The sequence below is a fragment of the Dermacentor variabilis genome, chromosome 2 (assembly GCF_050947875.1).
Source record: "Dermacentor variabilis isolate Ectoservices chromosome 2, ASM5094787v1, whole genome shotgun sequence".
Lineage (NCBI taxonomy): Eukaryota > Metazoa > Arthropoda > Arachnida > Ixodida > Ixodidae > Dermacentor > Dermacentor variabilis.
This window is the reverse complement of record NC_134569.1, coordinates 112,624,193-112,643,657: the sequence shown is the minus strand read 5'-3', so window position 1 is coordinate 112,643,657 and position 19,465 is coordinate 112,624,193. Positions and strand designations below refer to the sequence as shown.

General features: G+C 44.6%; 2 protein-coding genes across 5 annotated transcripts in view; one reads left to right on the top strand and one right to left on the bottom strand.

Moving 5' to 3' along the window:
* LOC142572571 (uncharacterized) overlaps positions 1 to 19,465 on the bottom strand; it is an 89,274-nt gene that overhangs the window by 21,508 nt on the left and 48,301 nt on the right. The window lies entirely within an intron of this gene.
* Positions 1 to 19,465, top strand: part of ATP8B (ATPase phospholipid transporting 8B) — a 157,771-nt gene that overhangs the window by 132,977 nt on the left and 5,329 nt on the right. For all 4 annotated transcript variants that reach the window (XM_075681774.1, XM_075681775.1, XM_075681776.1 and 1 more), the window contains 7 exons: positions 1,935 to 2,032; positions 3,006 to 3,184; positions 3,996 to 4,261; positions 4,818 to 5,001; positions 8,004 to 8,227; positions 16,044 to 16,127; positions 17,186 to 17,431. In XM_075681774.1, coding sequence (XP_075537889.1) covers positions 1,935 to 2,032; positions 3,006 to 3,184; positions 3,996 to 4,261; positions 4,818 to 5,001; positions 8,004 to 8,227; positions 16,044 to 16,127; positions 17,186 to 17,431 — 1,281 coding nt within the window. The remainder of the gene's footprint in view (positions 1 to 1,934; positions 2,033 to 3,005; positions 3,185 to 3,995; positions 4,262 to 4,817; positions 5,002 to 8,003; positions 8,228 to 16,043; positions 16,128 to 17,185; positions 17,432 to 19,465) is intronic.

Genomic DNA, 19,465 nt, shown 5'->3' with positions numbered 1-19,465 from the left:
GGCCTTACAGAACTTGGGTACGGCGCCTTCCTTCATGTGCAGGCTGGCTGGAGGACCCTTGATTAGCCCCAGTTCCTCGGAGAACACGTCGTGGTAGTCATTGAATATCCTGTTCACGCTGGATTCGCTTGATTCATTTGTTGCCGCCGAGTCCTCTACAAAACAAATCACCAGAGCACCTGCGCTGTTCAGCTGCTGGATTAAATCGCAACCGCAGAGGCTTGGTCCCGCACAGTCCAACACATTCAGCGCACGCTTCACTGTCACCCCTTTATGACAAACCTGGAGCGCAAGCTCCCCAAGTACTGGAAGGCGTCCTGTGTAGCAGGATAAATTGAGACTGGACGGTTTCAGTTTCGGCCATTGCTCACGGTGCTTATAATACAGTTGACGCGGGATGACACAAACTGGCAACCCGGTAACGACTTCCATGCTCAGCTGCACACCGCACCAAGCAAACGTCCAGCGAATCGGCGGTTCCAGACAGCTTTTTCGTTGTGATACCAAAGTCCAAATGTGGGCGGCTTCGTGTTCCTCGTTTGCCGAGGCTTCCGTCCCCAAGAGGGTGTTAGTTTGTGCCGTCCTTGCCGTGCCTTGTTCTCGAGACCCGCGACTTCGACATTTCCTTGCAAGGTGACCCCGTTGTCCACAGCGGTAGCAGCGAGCGTGAGACCAGGGGCAACATGCGTCATTATGTTTCGTACTACCGCACCTTGCGCATTCTTGACGTGCGGCAACCATCCTCTTATCCACCAGAGTTTCTTTCTGATAGGCCTGTACATTTAACACGGGTGTCGTTGCCGGTCTGATCATCTGTTTTACATCACTATCCGCAGCCTCAGCTGCAAGAGCCATCACTTCAGTATCTTGTAGCATTAATTCCCGCTTTGCCAGTAGCTGCTTCTGCAGGGCACCTGACCGTATACCACAGACAATGTGATCTCGTAGCATGCGATCCAAAGCACTGCCAAAATTGCAATTGTCAGCTATTCGGCGAATGTCTACCAGGAATTCATTAATCAGCTCGCCCTCCGCTTGACAACGACTGAAGAACTTGTAGCTTTCGGTGATTTCGTGTCTCTTGGGACTGTAGTGCTCACTCAAAACTTCGACGACTTCTTCATACGTCAACGCATTTAGCTTGCGCGGAGCCACCTTCCCTGCTAGCACTTGGATCGTATGCGTATTTAACGCAGCAACAAGCAATGCCCTTTTCTTAGTCAAGTCTTCAATCGCAGTCGCTTCAAAGTATGCTTCTACTTTAATAAGGTACGGCTTCCACTTATCTTTGCCTTCTTTGAAGTCCGGAAGTAGGTGAGCCATGATGGCCTTGGTTTCTCGGTTCTGCGTTGGCTCCGGTTCAGCGTCGACTTTCACTGCATGGGCGATGTCCATCCTTGTCGCCGCTGTGGCATAGCCATGGCGTGCTCGCAGTAACGCCAGACCAGTGAAGCATCAGCGTAGTCAGTAGAACAAAATGAACGTTTATTCAAAGGTGTAGAGCGTACTTATAGGTAGCCGAGTGGCAGGAAGATAGAAAGGAGCACATGTTAGTAGTGATAGTCCGAACTCTGAAGGATTGCTAGATGAGGCGATAAAAGGTGCATGCACTTCGAAAACACACATGAAGTTGCAACATATACAAATACATGCATACATATATATGTGTAGACATCCTGGTAACAAAACTAATCTGGTGGTGAGATATTTCACCTTTACGACTGTTTATACCATCATAGATGGAACTAGTTTTCGCATATTACAGTTCTGCAGTAGAGACCATCTCGCATTGCCTGTAGCTTCTACATATGATAGTGGAATCTCTTGTGTACTGGTGTCACAGTGTAGTTTAATATTGTTTCAGGATAACTGTAACAACTGTAATTGTAATCTGATGACTTCTGCTAATATGATAAGACACTGTCTGGTTTCAGAAATATGCTGGTGAAGGGTTGCGGACACTGTGCCTGGCCTATAAGGACCTGGATGAAGCATATTTTCAAGAGTGGAGTGAAAGACATCATGAGGCTGCGTAAGATTTTTCTTTTCTAGTATTTAGGACCTTCATGATTGTGCTTGCGTACAGTGTTATATTGAAAGATCTACAGACACCAATAAACTATGCCTGAACATGCATGAAAACGGTATGCTGACGCCAGGGGCAGCAAACAGAAAGCGTTGGTGGTTTTGGAAACGAAATGGATTAAGCTCACTGTCACTAAGGAATGTCACTTGAAACCTCCCACACCTTCTGTAGGGTAGCTGAAAATACAGCATTGTGTGCATTAAAGGGCCACTCTGGATGGTTGTGAAACATTGTCAGGTAATTCAAAATGGTGGTAAGCCAGTCTTATTGGCACGATGATGTACTGTTTCAAACACTGCGAGAACGAGACTAAGATTACGGGAACACAGCACCTGTGTCATGTGTTCCCCTAATCTTAGTCTTGTTCTCACATTGTTTGCAATAGTATTTTACGTACTGGCTGTACTATTGTATTTCTTGCAACTTTCTCACTTTAGTATGCTCATTCGTTTTTAAAGTTATGATAGGCTTAAAAATTTTAAGAACAACGAAAGGTAATCGAAACTGCACTGTGCTGCTCCCTTCTAGGTGATGTAGATATTACATCCTGAATGTTAACAGCAGTTTTCAGATATATGTCAACTAGTGCACTGTGTATTCTTTTAATTATGTCTGTAACTGGCAAAAATGAGACCAATGTCTCGAAGTCTGAGGCCATCGATTGAATGAGGAGAAACAAGTGTATGGAGAGTATTCGTGACACAGTATGTGTGCATCTGGCACAGAATTCTGGAATTTATTTGCCTAGAGACAAAATGCCACAAGGCTGTATAGTAATCGGCTACAAATGATATGGGCACAAAGCAGAAGTTGCAGTAATAGTTTTTCAGACATCGCGAATTTCAAGAACTGCTTGAGTATACCTTTGAGTGCCCCTTGTGATGGAAGTTGAGCAAAGCGGACGTGCACCCTTGCTCAGGACTTCTCTACATGACCGAGAGGAGCTGGTGGATGCTGTATACGACGAGATTGAACAGGGCTTGACACTGCTGGGGGCCACAGCCATCGAGGACAAGCTACAGGACGGCGTGCCACAGGCCATTGCAAACCTGGCCATGGCTGGCATCAAGATCTGGGTCCTCACAGGCGACAAACAGGGTCAGTTTGACGTACGAGTCTGTTTCGTAGTGCAAAAAAAAATTATGCTACTGCCACCGGAGTAGAAGTTCTGATGCTCATTGAACCAAGGACCAGTCAATCGATTACTGTTTACATTTCGATTTTGTCTAGCTTTAGAAACGTATAAACTGTATTGCTAAGACAGTGAGCGTGCTAAGATAAAATTGTTTGTCAATGGCTATCAGATTGCCTGCCATTGACTGCATGTTTTGTCTACCCCTATTGAACAACATCTACAATCTAATTGGCTGGCCCAAAGCAGTGGTAGTTAACCTTTCTCAAGGTTTGTCTATGACTATAGAATTAAAAAAAAAACAGTACTCCTGATACATGCTGCAATATGACAAACCATTGCTTCCGAGGTAATTCATCAGTTAATCTTTTAATGCATGACAGTTAACAATAAACTTAAGTAGAATGAGCACATTGGTAACAGCTGCCATAAATAGTTTGAAGACATTTGATTTTTATGAAAAAGTTAAATGGTTACTTTTTATTGACATACAGGAAGCGCTTGTCTAGTTCACATAATGCTTAATATGCCACAATTGCTTGGGAGGGAGGCTTTCCATGTTAAGTGCATTTTCTAGCTACCTGTTTCGATGCCAAGCAGTTCACTTTACTTTTATGCTATTGCATTTGCAACACCCCTGTTCTATCACCTCGTAAGCCTTACATTTGGGATGGTGTATCCTTAGTTATTAATAATATAATACACATGTTTTCCTGCTTGCCTTAGCTTCAGGCCATCTCCTCAACTGGCTTTCTTTTTTTGGTGGGGTACCTACAGAAACGGCCATCAACATTGGCTACTCATGTCAGCTGCTGACAGATGACATGGTGGACATCTTCATTGTGGATGGAATGGAACGGGACGAAGTGTACAAACAGCTGAGCACATTCCGTGAGAGCATTGCGGGCGTTGTTTCACACGGCCGAGGTGCCGGAGACTGCTCGGTCGTGCGCTTCAGTGACAATGACGACGGCCATGCCTGGGAGCTCTCGGGTGGAGAGAGCTTGGGTGGCTTCGCTCTCATCGTCAATGGACACAGTTTGGTGAGATGCTTCAACTGCAACGCATTCCTGCTTATGGTTTGAGTGCAGCGAAGCTGGTAACCCTGTTGCATAAACGTGACCAGCTGCATAAAAAGTGGTTTGAAGTATTAAATGTATACATTGTGGGCACTTTTGCCCAAAGTGATTTGTCATTGTACCTCCTTTTTTTTTCTTGCTCAGCTAACTTCGTAACTCAAGAGATGCCCGCAGAAAACAAAAACAAAAAAAGCTTGTCAGCACACTGCAAGAATAATGCTGTGAGGTGCAGTTGAATAGTGAAGATTTAGCAGTAGGTTTCAAAATTTTAAATGCATGTCCAGCAGTCTAACAGTTCTGTGGACAGCTGGATAAGATAGGGATTCAAAACTTTCCATGGGTGTTTCATAACTTGTGTACATTGCAGGAAGCTTTAAAGATTTCTAACTGTACATCCTTTAGTTTCTTCTCTGCATGTTAAGGTATAAATGAAAAGCTGCAACGGATATAATTTTTGCATTGTGTGTGACGTAGTATTTTCCAAATACATTGTTTTTTGGTGTGTCTGTATGCACTGTAGGTGCATGCCTTGGAAGAGGATATGGAGCTGCTGTTTCTGGAGGTAGCCAGCCGGTGCAAAGCAGTCATCTGCTGCCGTGTCACTCCTCTACAGAAGGCCCTTGTCGTGGACCTCGTCAAGAAACATAAACGTGCTGTCACTCTTGCGATTGGTGATGGTGCCAATGATGTCAGTATGATCAAAAGTGAGTGATCTGTTTCTGTATAGTTTTTTTTCTTTTTTTGAACTTTTGTGGTATGTTCCTACAATTGTCATTTGAATATACTATTTGCAGTTTACCAGAATGGGTTGAAAACAGTGATGTACATTAATTCCAACCCACCGTTAAAAACTGATCCCTTGTCCCTGATATTTAGCTGTCCGTTTTGCACTAATCGATATGGACATAATATCCCTGCTGTAAATATATTAGTCTGCATTTGAATATTCAAAATTAGATTCTATATTCTATGCTTACTATATATATTCGGTTCGTATTCAAATATGTTGATATGCCTACCTCTATTTTCTACTGATAAAGTATCACTTCAAAACTTTATTTTTGTTAATTTCACGTAAGAGTTTGGTTACCATATTTACTCGTGTAAAGCCCCCATTCTCACTTCGGAGTGCAAAAATATAAAAAAAATTTCACTAAGCATCACATACATACCTGCATGCTGGTTCATTTCTGCAAGCCGACATTAGATGACACTAGCTGTCCTGCCATTGATGGTAGTATAATCACCATATCCCACACTCGGCACCAAACTGCCAACTTAGGTCGCCTACTCCGACGAAGCGGCATGGCAGATTTGGCTAGGCCTAGCCAGCGGGTGTGGCAGGCAACAAGCCGTTGCGGGAAGTTCACCTTTAAGATGTTTGTACCACATAGGCAGTCAAGCGTGAAATCACGTTACACACTGGACTAATGTTCACAAATGGGAAGCGAAGTTTGGATCCACAGGCGTACTCAGTCAACAACTACCATGAACGCCTACCAAGTTTGTGTATGCGCTTACGGATGGAATGACAAGCTCATCATATGAGCATAATACCCAACATAGTGGATGGGAAAGTGGCTTAATTGGTAAGAACATCGCATGCGTAATGTCAAGACATGGGTTCATATCCCACCTGCGGCCTGTTGTTTCTTCATCTATTTTCATTTCCCTTTATTTATAACTTCTACATCTCAATTAAATAAACGAGTGCAGTTAAACCTCGATATTCCGAACTTCAGAATTACACAATTCTCGATATAATGAAGTATTTAACTTTTCGTAACCTCTTGTCCACACAACACCACGTATTTAAAAACTCAATATAACGACGCGTTTGTATGCGATTTCAGTATAACGAAATTTCACTGCCGCTGCAAAGGAATGCCGGATAATAAATGGAAACTTCCGCGGTCGCAGATGGTCAAATGATTGAATTTGACCATCTGCGGCTGCTTGCAAACGCAGTGGAGCCGCATCAAGTTCCTTATAAAGTTGGAGTGCTATAAGATCCTATCGCGCCCCGTGTGCTTTAGGTGCGAGTGAAAGTTTGCGAGGGTCGAGACAAGAAAGGTGGTGGCTTCACGAGTGCAGCCTTCCCGCGCAGGCAAAGGGGGAAAGGGGAGTGAGCTCGCGGTAACGCGATCCAGCACGCGAGGGCGTAAGTAGGCGCGCGTCTCGATATCTGGCCTGCGTCTCGGCCGTGGCTGCATGCGCATGGCTGTACGCGTGACTGAGCAAATACGCAGCTGCGCACCGCGCTTTAGAGGTAATCTGCCGCGTGGACAAAGAGCGGGCGCGCCGAAACGGCGTGGCACCATGTAAGCTGTCTTCCCGCGCGTTTAGTATTGGAAGTTGCGTGATCTCGAGTTTCGGTGACCCGTTGGAGCGAGAGGCTTCCCGCTGCCGGCGCCTTTCCTGATAGCGTCATCCCAGTGCGGGCCGCGGGAGACGCTATCAGCTGCGGTGGCGGAGTGCTCGCGTAAGCGTGGCGGCTGGCTTCGCTCAACTCGTACTGCCGATGTGAAGATATCGTGGACGTACGTGACATGAAACCGTATCATTCGTGGCAGACTCCCAAATTTATCAAAATGAGCTGTTTTCTCATTCAAATTTGCTTTTTTTCGATTGCCCTATAACTCGGAAAATTCTGCGGACCCTTTCCGTGTAAGAAAAATCGATCGGCGACTGTACTATTTGCATAAAAGGTCGAAGTTCAATAAAACGAAATTTCAATATAACGAAGCAAATTGCCAATTTTACCGACTTCGTTATATCGAGGTTTAACTGTAATTCCCCCTATGGTTTTCTTGTTGTCATTATATGTTGGCTTTATGTGGCTGTGACTTACGAATATAAGTGGGTTGGACTGCGTGTAGTCCAGCAGTACTGTCAAATACTGTGGTGCTCCTTAAGGTGTTTTCTTTTAGGTCTGGTTTCAATTTTTTTGAAAAGTTGATAAATGTGAGGACTTGAAATGTGAGACACATTTCAATTCTCTTGAGTCAACCTTCTGGTTGAGCAAATGTGTCTCACTGCAGTGCATATGTCTTCCGTCCATGACACCCAAGGAAGATAGCTTTATTTTCTTCCGAGGCAGCATTCATGATGAAGGTATTGAAACTTCACATAATATGACCAGTCATCATGACTCCAATCAAATGCTTCACTGTTGCGAAATTCATGTCTGATGAGCTTGAATGAATAATACAAACTTAAGGCTCTTTTACAGCTAAGGAAATTGAAAATGAGAGCAAACCTAATGCAGGCCATTTTGTCCTCATCTCCACTGTTATGAGTAAAAGTAGAGGATGGGTCTTTTATTTTGTTTTATATTTTCATTCTGTCTTATTTTACACTTTATCTCACTTAATGAGCACATCAGAGGGGTGTCAAGGTGTGCATGGCTATGACAAATGTCCCCCATGTTTGGCATAAAGAAAAGGCAACATGGCTCTGACTGCACGAAGCCCATGATGCAAGTGTGTACACTTTTTATTATTCACAGTGTCACTCCAGAAACAAGGGCAGCATCTGAATGCCTTTTTTTTTTGCAATGCCACGAAGTGATTACACGTAATGGACAAACAAAACTATGACATAACCATTATTGTTTAACAGAGGGCCGTTTGTAGATTGTAAGACATTCTTATGACAGCGAATAGAACACTTACGTTTTTATTCGCCACGCTGCACAATCACGCAGTGGCGCACATAGGAGTGGGCATCAGTGGCCAGGAGGGCATGCAGGCGGTGCTGGCCTCGGACTTTTCAATTGCCCAGTTCCGCTTCCTCGAGCGGCTATTGCTGGTGCACGGTCGTTGGTCCTACCTGCGCATGTGCCGCTTCCTCCGGTACTTCTTCTACAAGAACTTCGCCTTCACTCTCTGCCACTTCTGGTTTGCCTTCTTCTGCGGATTCTCGGCACAGGTGAGTGTGTGGTGTGACAGTCAAACCCTTGTGCTGCACATGGTTGACGTGTGACAAATGACAGGATGCATTGTTGTTTTCTTGTGCATCCTTTATGCATTCTCATCTGCTTTGCACTGTTATCGATTTGAATTGGTTCAACATACCATATGAGAGAGTATGGTATGAGTGGTAGCATGCTGTAGCCAAAAATGATTGCGCAGCGGTAAAGTAGTATCATTCCGTCAGTTGTATGCAAACCTGCATGCATGCGCATGTTTACGGTTTATTCGTCGGAGGTGTAGAGGTTCATTGAAACAGTGGGGTTTTCACACCCATGCTCTTGGGACAAAGGAACGACAACACAATCGTGCAAACAATCACAAGAGTATTTATTACACCTTTCATAGATCAATGCCTGCTAGCCGAGTTGCTATCCACAAAACATGCCAATGGGTGCGCGACAAATCTAAAAGTCTGACTCACTGCGACCGGATAACGAGCAAATATGTTCGCCCCATGCTGGATCCCAAGGCCTGGTCGCTCGCGCGTACGGTCACGCGAACGGTGGCGCATTCGAAGGAGGCCACGCGAGACGGTCTCGCAGAAGTGTGGATCGGTGAACGCGCGGGACGTCCGCGGCACTCGCTGTACTCGACCTCATACCTACGCTTACGGAAACATGACGAAGATTGCTTGGAGGTAGTACTCCGCAAAATGTTCAAGAGAGCCCTCAACATCCCGATCTCCACTTCCAACGCGCGTCTTCTCGCGTTGGGGATGGTAAACACCCATAGGGAACTTCGCGAGGCGCATCTCATTAACCAATACACGCGTTTCACCCAGACCATGTCCGGTCGCCGCCTCTTAGACCGGTTACATATTAAACATGACCACCATATGATGGAAAGGGTTCGAGTGCCCGAACTGTGGAGAAGCGCCCTCTACGTTCGACCCCTTCCAACTAAGATGAACAAGGAGGACCATAATGGCCAGCGCCAGGCGCGGGCGGATGCCCTGCACCGCCACTATGGCGCTAAGAAACACGTCTTCTACGTCGATATTGCAGGCCCCAACCACTCCAGGGGGGTATGGTACACGGCTGCATACACGAGGAAAGACAAGTGGATGGCCTCTCGTTCAAAGCACCCAGCTCAACGCATGCGGAGGAGGTGGCGATCGCCCTCGCAGCCTCCCATCCCGACTTTAAATTCATCCTCACAGATTCCCGTGGAGCCTGTCGCAACTTTCAATTGGGATGGATCACTCCTCTCGCCGACAAAATTCTTCGCCGCTGTATTCGCGACTGCGATCCAACTCATCGCTCAATAATATGGGTCCCCGGCCACCAAGGCATGCCAGGTAACGAAGCCGCCCATGAGGCAGCCCGCGCACTCACTTACCGGGCACCAGGCATCACTTGGGAGGACCTTGACCCAGATCACAGCCCTCTTCTTTCTTTTAAAGACATTACTGAGTACTATCGTGCCGAACACCGCCGTTACCCGGTTCCTATGAAGGGACTGGGTAAAGCTGGCGAACGAACTCTCCTTAGGCTCTTTACAAACACCCTGCTGTGCCCGGCGGTTCTCAAGCACTTTGACCCTTCTTTTGACGGCCGCTGCTCTTTCTGTGGGGAGGTGGCCGACACCTTCCACATGGTTTGTGCATGCAGGCAAAATCCTTCTCTCCCCCCATCACCCCTTCCCCTTCCCGCGAGGACTGGGAGGCGGCCCTACTCGGCTGCCAGGAACTATCGGCCCAACAAGCCCTAGTTCGGCGGACCTACGTAGCGGTCAAGACCAACGGGGTCCCAAAATGAGAGACTCCGCCCAGTATTGCAAGGGGCGCGACCAACTAGAAGTCTCTCCCCGAGCACCTCTCTGTATATATATAGCTCAATGAAGGCTTTTCACCACCACCACCACCGACCCGCAGCCAAAGAGAAAGCATGTTCTCCCTTGCGCCCCCAAGTAACCCTGCCGTGAGGCGGCTGTGAGCGCAACACTCGCGCCATCTCTCGTACTGCGCTTCAACCACACCGACCGCCGCGGGCCTCAGGCCACGCGGCGAAGCCGCACTGCAGCAGACGGAAGCTATGCGGGAAAAACAACATATCATGGGACGCGTGAGAGTCGCGCATCGCCACAAGACCAAGGTGATACTAACACTATGCTGCACATTGCTCACCAAATGCTTTGTTATCATTGCTGCACTGTCCTGTGCATACCATTATGAGATTACTTATCAGCAATATTTTGAGCGGACTGTGCACCAGATGCAATGATGGTGTATTGCAGTATGGTGGCAGCTTTTAATTTGGTGCTGAAGTACCTATTATAACTCCACAAAGCATACACATTGACTAGGAGTATGATGATGCAGCTGATTCTCATGTAAATTGTTTTAAAGAAAGTATTTGCTCAAAGGCGGCACATTTTCCTGTTGATTTCTATTTCGGCAGCAGAGCGTCACAAAGTCTTACAATTTTATACTATGCACTACAGCTCACTGTTCTGTTAGGTTAATAAGGGGTTGCTAAGTACAATCAAACTTCGATATAATGAACATAGATATAGCGAATTATAGGCTATAAAGAAGTAAACATACAATGTTTCTTGCCATTATATACATGTAATGAATGCAAGTGTATGTGCTTATAATAAATATTGGATATAACGAAGGTTTTTTTTATGTCAGAGCAACATCATTATAACTAGGGGTCAAACCAACATCTTCATTTTAAACACACACACAAACAAAACAAAAGAGAAAAAAAGCATTCAAAATTTTTTTTACATACTGCAATCCTGCAACCACTGGGTTTTCTTTCAAGCACTGTTCATTGTCACTCTGCATTATCTACATCCTCATTGGTCTTTCCATTTCCACCACAAGGAAGCAAATGTCTCAGTCATTGCTCCTAGCGGTCTCGTCGCGACTGCAGTGGGATGAATTTTTTGGCTGATGCTGGCGCTTTGGAGGGGGTGGGTGCTTAACATATAATTTTCAGAGTTCTGAAGTTTTTTGGAAATGTTAATACTGTGCGTTTGTGTGAAACTGGGCACTTCCACGATATTTTACGATAATTTGGTTTTAACAAGGTTCACTGATAACATGGGGTCATACCTACCTAGTAATTTTGTTTTTTCTGTGTTATTCATTGGAGCATTGTATTCACATAATGTTACAAATAAAGTTTCATTCTATTTGTGTTCGAATACCAAATGCACTCACTTCTAATTCTTTCCTAGTCATACCGCTGCTTGACGATATGTCCTTACTGGAATGCTTCTCAAAAACTTTCTTCTTTTCATCTGTGCCGGATACAACTACAGTGTTGAAGAGCAGGATCCACAGTAATACAGCTCATTTCAGCATTAACAAAATTAATGAACTCTATATTGACTGAAAAAAAAAAGAAAGAAAAGATAAGCTTGACGGAAAATAGCCACTGAAAAATGGCAAGTGAAAGTTCGGCTAGAAAAATATATTGACCAGTAAACACCAAATTCCAGGGTGGAAATGAAAATAGAAAAAATATGCTAAATTTTGTGGAGACAAGAACTGAATACACAGAGCCCTAACTAAACAAGTTTTGACTGTGTTTAAACCAATATGGATGAGATAGTTCAAGTGGCTGAGGAGTTCTATAGAGATTTATACAGTACCAGTGGTACCCACGACGATAGTGGAAGAGAGAATAGCCTAGAGGAATTCGAAATCCCACAGGTAACGCCAGAAGTAAAGAAAGCCTTAGGAGCTATGCAAAGGGGGAAGGCAGCTGGGGAGGATCAGGTAACAGCAGATTTGTTGAAGGATGGTGGTCAGATTGCTCTAGAGAAACTGGCCACCCTGTATACGCAATGCCTCATAACCTCGAGCGTACCGGAATCTTGGAAGAACGCTAACATAATCCTAATCCATAAGAAAGGGGACGCCAAAGACTTGAAAAATTATAGACCGATCAGCTTACTGTCCGTTGCCTACAAAGTATTTACTAAGGTAATCGCAAATAGAATCAGGAACACCTTAGACTTCTGTCAACCAAAGGACCAGGCAGGATTCCGTAAAGGCTACTCAACAATAGACCATATTCACACTGTCAATCAAGTGATAGAGAAATGTGCAGAATATAACCAACCCTTATATATAGCTTTCATTGATTACGAGAAAGCGTTTGATTCAGTCGAAACCTCAGCAGTCATGGAGGCATTACGGAATCAGGGTGTAGATGAGCCATATGTAAAAATACTGGAAGATATCTATAGCGGCTCCACAGCCACCGTAGTCCTCCACAAAGAAAGTAACAAAATCCCTATAAAGAAAGGCGTCAGGCAGGGAGATACAATATCTCCAATGCTATTCACAGCATGTTTACAGGAGGTATTCAGAGGCCTGGAGTGGAAAGAATTGGGGATAAAAGTTGATGGAGAATACCTTAGCAACTTGCGATTCACTGATGATATTGCCTTGCTTAGTAACTCAGGAGACCAATTGCAATGCATGCTCACTGACCTGGAGAGGCAAAGCAGAAGGGTGGGTCTGAAAATTAATTTGCAGAAAACTAAAGTATTGTTTAACAGTCTCGGAAGAGAACAGCAGTTTATGATAGGTAGCGAAGCACTGGAAGTGGTAAGGGAATACATCTACTTAGGGCAGGTAGTGACCACGGATCCGGATCATGAGACTGAAATAACCAGAAGAATAAGAATGGGCTGGGGTGCGTTTGGCAGGCATTCTCAAATCATGAACAGCAGGTTGCCACTATCCCTCAAAAGGAAAGTGTATAACAGCTGTGTGTTACCAGTACTCACATATGGGGCAGAAACCTGGAGGCTTACGAAAAGGGTTCTGCTGAAATTGAGGACGACGCAACGAGCTATGGAAAGAAGAATGATGGGTGTAACGTTAAGGGATAAGAAAAGAGCAGATTGGGTGAGGCAACAAACGCGGGTAAACGACATCTTAGTTGAAATCAAGAAAAAGAAATGGGCATGGGCAGGACATGTAATGAGGAGGGAAGATAACCGATGGTCATTAAGGGTTACGGACTGGATTCCAAGGGATGGGAAGCGTAGCAGGGGGCGGCAGAAAGTTAGGTGGACGGATGAAATTAAGATGTTTGCAGGGACAACATGGCCACAATTAGTACATGACCGGGGTAGTTGGAGAAGTATGGGAGAGGCCTTTGCCCTGCAGTGGGCGTAACTAGGCTGATGATGATGATGATGATGAAAGGAACTGAAAACTGATTTTTAAGGACCTAGTTTTTTATGGCGCAACGCAAAGCTCATCTTCGGGAGTGTTTACATTCACTTATTCATTTATTTCAACATACTGCAGCCTCAAAGGGCTATCACAAAAGTGGGGAAATACAATACATGGAAAAGCATAAAAGGAGCACTGAACATCAATGACTAGTAACATACAGCAGAAATTAATTGAGTGGTAAAGATCGTGCGTATCCACAATTCTATAGAACAGACAAAAAAACTATTTATACACATTGGTGTGATGGTGAAAAGTTGACATATTCAACTCATTAAAAAATCAAATTCTGGGGTTTTACATGCCAAAACCACTTTCTGATTATGAGGCACGCCGTAGTGGAGGACTCCGGAAATTTCGACCACCTGGGGATCTTTAACGTGCACCTAAATCTAAGTACACGGGTGTTTTCGCATTTCGCCTCCATCGAAATGCGGCCGCCATGGCCGGGATTCGATCCCGCGACCTTGTGCTCCGCAGCCTAACACTATTCAATTCATGGTGATATCTGGTAGTTGTGGGTCTAGCGGGTGTGATGTAATTGCTAAGTAGGGAAAATCGTGGGGAGTTAATTAGAGTATAAAGAAACTTCAAAGATTCAATATGACGACGTGAAGTGAGACTGGTGAGTTGAAGACTAAGATGGGAACTGGGTGAAAAATATCTGTCAAAGCGATGATAAATCTGGACAGATTCAATTTTGTTGATGTCAGATATTTTGTGTAGGTTCCATACGACAGAGACATACTCCAGTATTGGGCAAACCAGTGTTTTATAAGTGAGGAGTGGTGTGCTAAGTGAGGCTGAATGTAATGTGCGTAGACATCTGCGGCGGTTACTTCCGAAAGCGTGTGGATATTTAGTAAGCAGAATTTTTCAATCTGAGCAGTCTAAAAATTTAAGAGTCCCTCCTCCAGCAATGCTGAGAAGTGAGAGCAATGCCGATAGCCCACCTCGCAAATTGTGAAAGCCGCCCATCGTTCTGCTTTCACAAGTGTGAGCGTAACTGCGATTAACCACCTACATTTTGACCTTTCCAACCACTTTTGAAAATAAAAAGCTGGTGCAATAAGTTTGTGTTGTTGTGCTTTTCCCCAAGTACATGCCTACGTCATGGCTGGCTGGGCCCCGTCGTCGTTGTTTTGTCGATAGACAAGCCAAGCAAACTCTTTGAAAATGAAGGCGAAGGCAGTGCCACTTTTCTGTGCACTACAAACAAAGGCTTATCTGCACATTGTAAGTGAGGAAAACTTATAATAAAAAGTATACTGCATTTCAATACTCATAAAAAGACCAGGAACCACGTACACCAGTAGAACGTCACGTGGTGGACCTCTTATGCAGCTTCATGTTCTTGCCGTGGGGGCACCAAAGGTCTTTTTTCGTGACTTTTCGTAATTAATTAAAAATATAAATCCACGTTTAATGAGAAAAACATGGCTCATTTTAGCCAGTACGATAGGGAATTATTCCATCAAAGGGGTTATCTCGATTCATGTTCTGAGTGGTTGTCTGTCCCTTTAACATAGATTTGTTGAATACGCACGCCTGTTCATATTGCATGTCAGTAGCTCAACAAGTCGTGGCTGATCACGCATTTCTGATGTGGCACAAAAGCTGGCGCTTCACCTTGTGACAAACAGTGATGCACAGTTTTTGCTTTTCCCAGCACTTAAGCAACAGATGAGAAAAAAGATATATACTTTTGCTGAGCAGGCAAAAAGCTTTGTGTGCTGCCAGCACGAAAAGTTTACAGGATGCCAGTGTTGTGAAAGTGACTGAATCTCCACACAGCCTGGGCACACATACTTTCCACGTGCGGCCTTCTTGCAAATCTGGCACGCTGATAACTTTTCACGCCAGTAGTATTGTGCGTGTGCTCCCATGAGAAGAAGTGCAAAGACCAGGGACTTTGCAATAAAGCCGACTTTCTTCTTCACCCATGAACGTAACTTTAAATTGAGGACTGCAGTGTGCAGACTTGGCGTTTCAAACTTTCCCATGTGCCCATCAATCTTCGTTTGTGTGCATGATTTATTAGTCTACTCCATTTTTTTGGCAAGCCTTTGGTTTGTACACTTTAGTCCACTGGTGTGCATCGGTAACAATCCATGATTGCTTTCCTTTTCCAATAATTTAATTCTTACCTCGATATCAACAAATGGTTACATTTGAAGACTTGAAGACGAATAACACTAAGCATGCTTGAAAGGCATGCATTGTACCAAACATTTTAGAAAAACAAATTTTATTACCCGAAATAGGTGTCGATAAGTGCCCAATAAATTTACTCTGAAGGTAGGCACCAAAACGTTGGCCTTTTATATATAGCAGGTCTCTCTCTCTCCCATAACCAGAACATTTGCATGTGTGAGTATCACTTAATTTTAATTCATTTGTGTTCTCTACAGCAATTGTAATGCCGAGCAAGCAAACACTTCGCATTGCTCTGCACAAAGCAGTGTCATTCTTCATTTAACCTTTTCTATGTTTGTTCTTGTGTTTATAAGCACTGAAGTTTGCGATGCTCTAAATGAGGTCCAACTTTTTGCTTTCTCTCTTGCAGACCTTGTATGACCCAGTGTTCATCTCTTTCTACAATGTCTTCTATACATCTCTGCCTGTACTAGCACTGGGTGTCTTCGACCAGGTATATTGAAGCTTTTAATTGTTTTCAAAGAATAAATATGTGAATAAATTTTGTGCAGCTGTGGGCAAGGTATTTGAGTACAAATAAGGCTGTAACAAATGCCTGGGCGTTTTGCGTAAATGAAGAGTGCAGGAACAAATGTGTACACACTAGCTTTAGTTGCAGCTTCACCATGCCAGCGTACTGTTTGAAAAAGCATTCAAGTGCACACACATGTACTTGACAGCACAGCTCGCAGCTGAAATGAACAGGCGGACACGCTTTTTGCTTGTTGCAGCTTGTAATGACTGACCAAGGAATGGCTAAGGCTGTGGCGCTCACCTTTTACAAGGCACCTACTTCAGGCGCTGTATTGGTCGTAGGAAATTCGAAAGCACTAGATTCATATTAATATAATGCAACCTTCATTGTGTGGTTATGAACTTGGGAAAGCGGCTTTCAATATTATTCTGCTTGAATTTTTGTGGTATATCAATTTCATTGAGTTTAAATATGTATCTTTCGCAGTTCTAACTGCCAGCTGTCGATGCTCAATGAATATGGATAAGTGAATCAACAAGTTGCTTTTTCACATTTATGTCCGTATTGCATTACTTAATGTATAAATGTAATATATGCCTGGATGAACAAAGTAAGTTTATCGGAATTTAACTGCTATGTTTCACTGTGCAAAACTCTCTGATGGGCCTTTTTGTAATATGAAATGCGGCGAATAAAATTATTATCCATGGGGCCCAGAAAATACCGTAGGCCTCGAAATATCAAGTGTGCCAAAGTTGTGGATAGTGAACTGGCCATAACATTTGGATACAAGGAAAGGAGTGCATCGTGGAGTTGGTGGGAGAAGTCTGGAATTGTCAGATGTGCCTGAACTTGGCTAGATGACCAGCAATTGAAGAAACTGCTTGGTGTGGCCGGTGAATGCAAAGGCTTGTTTGCTAAGACTAGGGAATGATGAAAAGTTTTACAAACTTTCTCTAATTGCAAGATGGCTTGCCTTGCTCTATCTTTATTTTTTTATTTATCATTAATACGTGTATATATTTTTTTTCTCTCAGGATGTCAATGACGTAAACTCCATGCGCTATCCCAAGCTGTTCACGCCGGGCCACCTGAACCTACTCTTCAACAAGGTGGAGTTCTTGAAGAGTGTCGCACATGGAGTGATCTCCTCCTTTGTGCTTTTCTTCATCCCATATGGTGCCTTCAGCAACAGCATTGCGCCTGACGGAGTCAACTTGGATGGGCACCAGCTGCTAGGCACCACAGTTTCCACCATCCTCGTCATTGTTGTGAACGCCCAGGTAACAGCACACTCTGCACCCACTACATTTTTCTCATAACCATCCACAGGCACCTGTTTACAAAACATGCGGTCGTTGATTTGATTCCGACCTGGTTACCGTCATTTCCACATTCCAGCAGAAGCAGAAAGAAAAATTATTGCAAGTTTTGCTTGAAGGCAAAGCATTCAAAGCAATTGCCAAGTTTAGCGTTGCACTGAAAATGTTTCAGAACGCTGGTGTGACAAGGAGTGTGCCTACAGTGTTTAAGGTATTGTGCCTTGGTGGCACGCGAGATGAGATCGAGGGAAAACAGGTCAGCATCCACAGAAAGGACAACACAAATTTAGCTTTGCGTTCACCATGGCTTTATATGCACACAGCATCCCAGCAGGGACGCTAATGCATGTGCGCACTGTGCTCGTGCCAGCAGCACAAGCCAGAACGCTGCCCTGGGTTCGGCAGAGCCAATTGAGCGGAACGCGAAGGTGTGTTCACTTGACTTTATCGCGTTTTGGAGTCAAACGCAGTTTGCGTCTCTGGAGGCCTTCTAATCCTCCACGCGTGGACCACGCATGCACTGCGGACAGCAGGACAGCACGACAACGCCGACAGCGCAAATGCGGCTCAAGTGTTCGTACAATTACTGTTGCAATAGAAACATAGCTGTTTTAGGTTTACGTGCGTGTTTTAAGAAAGCCCAAGTGGTAATACATAGCTAATGCATGTTTCTGTGGTTTATGTTGTAGACCACAGTGAAGCTTTCTGACATCAAATTTCATCTACACCTATTGTTGCCCTTTTCCAGAAGCGCTAGGCCAGTGAGTGCTTAAAACTAAGCTGATTCTTGTCATGCTCATGGTCCAGAGCTTTAGGTCTTATCTACTGTACCCCCAGAGCACAGCACAACGAACTGCAGTCATGTTCTCAGTGGCCTTCCTATTGCCTCCCTCCAAATCACACGCACACGTGGCATTGACTTTGCATGCCACAGTGGCTCAGTGTGGAATTTTGCTGCCGAGAATAAGGTCGATAATTAGATTCCCAGATTTGGCAGCTACATTCCAATGCTGGTAAAATGCAGAAACACTTGTGGTACTTAGATTGTTAAAGACGGGGAATGCGGGAGATGGCAATTCAAGACGATGAGCAAAACGTGAACAAGGTGAATGCAGGAGCCAACGTTTCGACAAGTGGACTTGTCGACAAGAAGACAAGTCCACTTGTCGAAACGTTGGCTCCTGCATTCACCTTGTTCACGTTTTGCTCATCGTCTTAGATTGTTAAAGGGACGCCAAAGAGAAACACCACATGATTTTTACACTAGGGGTGGGTGAATATTCGAAGTTCCGAATACAAATCGAATGTACAGTCGACTCTCGTTACAACAGACCCTGATAATCTGCCAAAAAAATGTCTGTTTTATCCGAGTCTGTAATATCCGAAATGCCTCACTTCCGAAACTTTCGTCGCGATGTCCAACAACTTTATTGCAAAGAGTGAGTGACAAACAAAAAAGACACAGTTTTGCCCGAAAGGCGAAGCGTCAGTTGTGATAGCAAATGAAGCAAGATAAGCGCGGCAGCAGAGGCAAGCAAACGGACCTTCATGCGCTCTCTCTCACTTCAACGCAAACTAAACGTCGAAAGCACAGCGCGTGCGAAGCTACTGTGTCCACATTGCAGATCGCTCTCAAGATAAGGCAGCCGCTGGAGTAGAACCCCCTCTCTCTCTCGCCTCACCTTCGCACCCCTCCTGTGCCTCGCACGCACGAAAGAAGATGGTGTGTTTGCGCCCCTACTTCATTCCTCGCGCGCGCAATGTGGACCTGCAATCGTCAGCTGACCCTCGCAAGTCAGTTGTCAGCCCATGTCAACATGGCAAAAGTATGTTTTATGAGGCCGATTTTGAAAAAAATTGTTGCCAATTTCTTTCACACTAGCCGATAGTTCGTTGTAGCTCGGTCCGTTAAAAGTGAACTTCGTTGCTTTAATAAAAGAGGTAGAACATACTAAAGCTGAAATATGGTCCGTTTTATCCAAAAGGTCTGTTGTA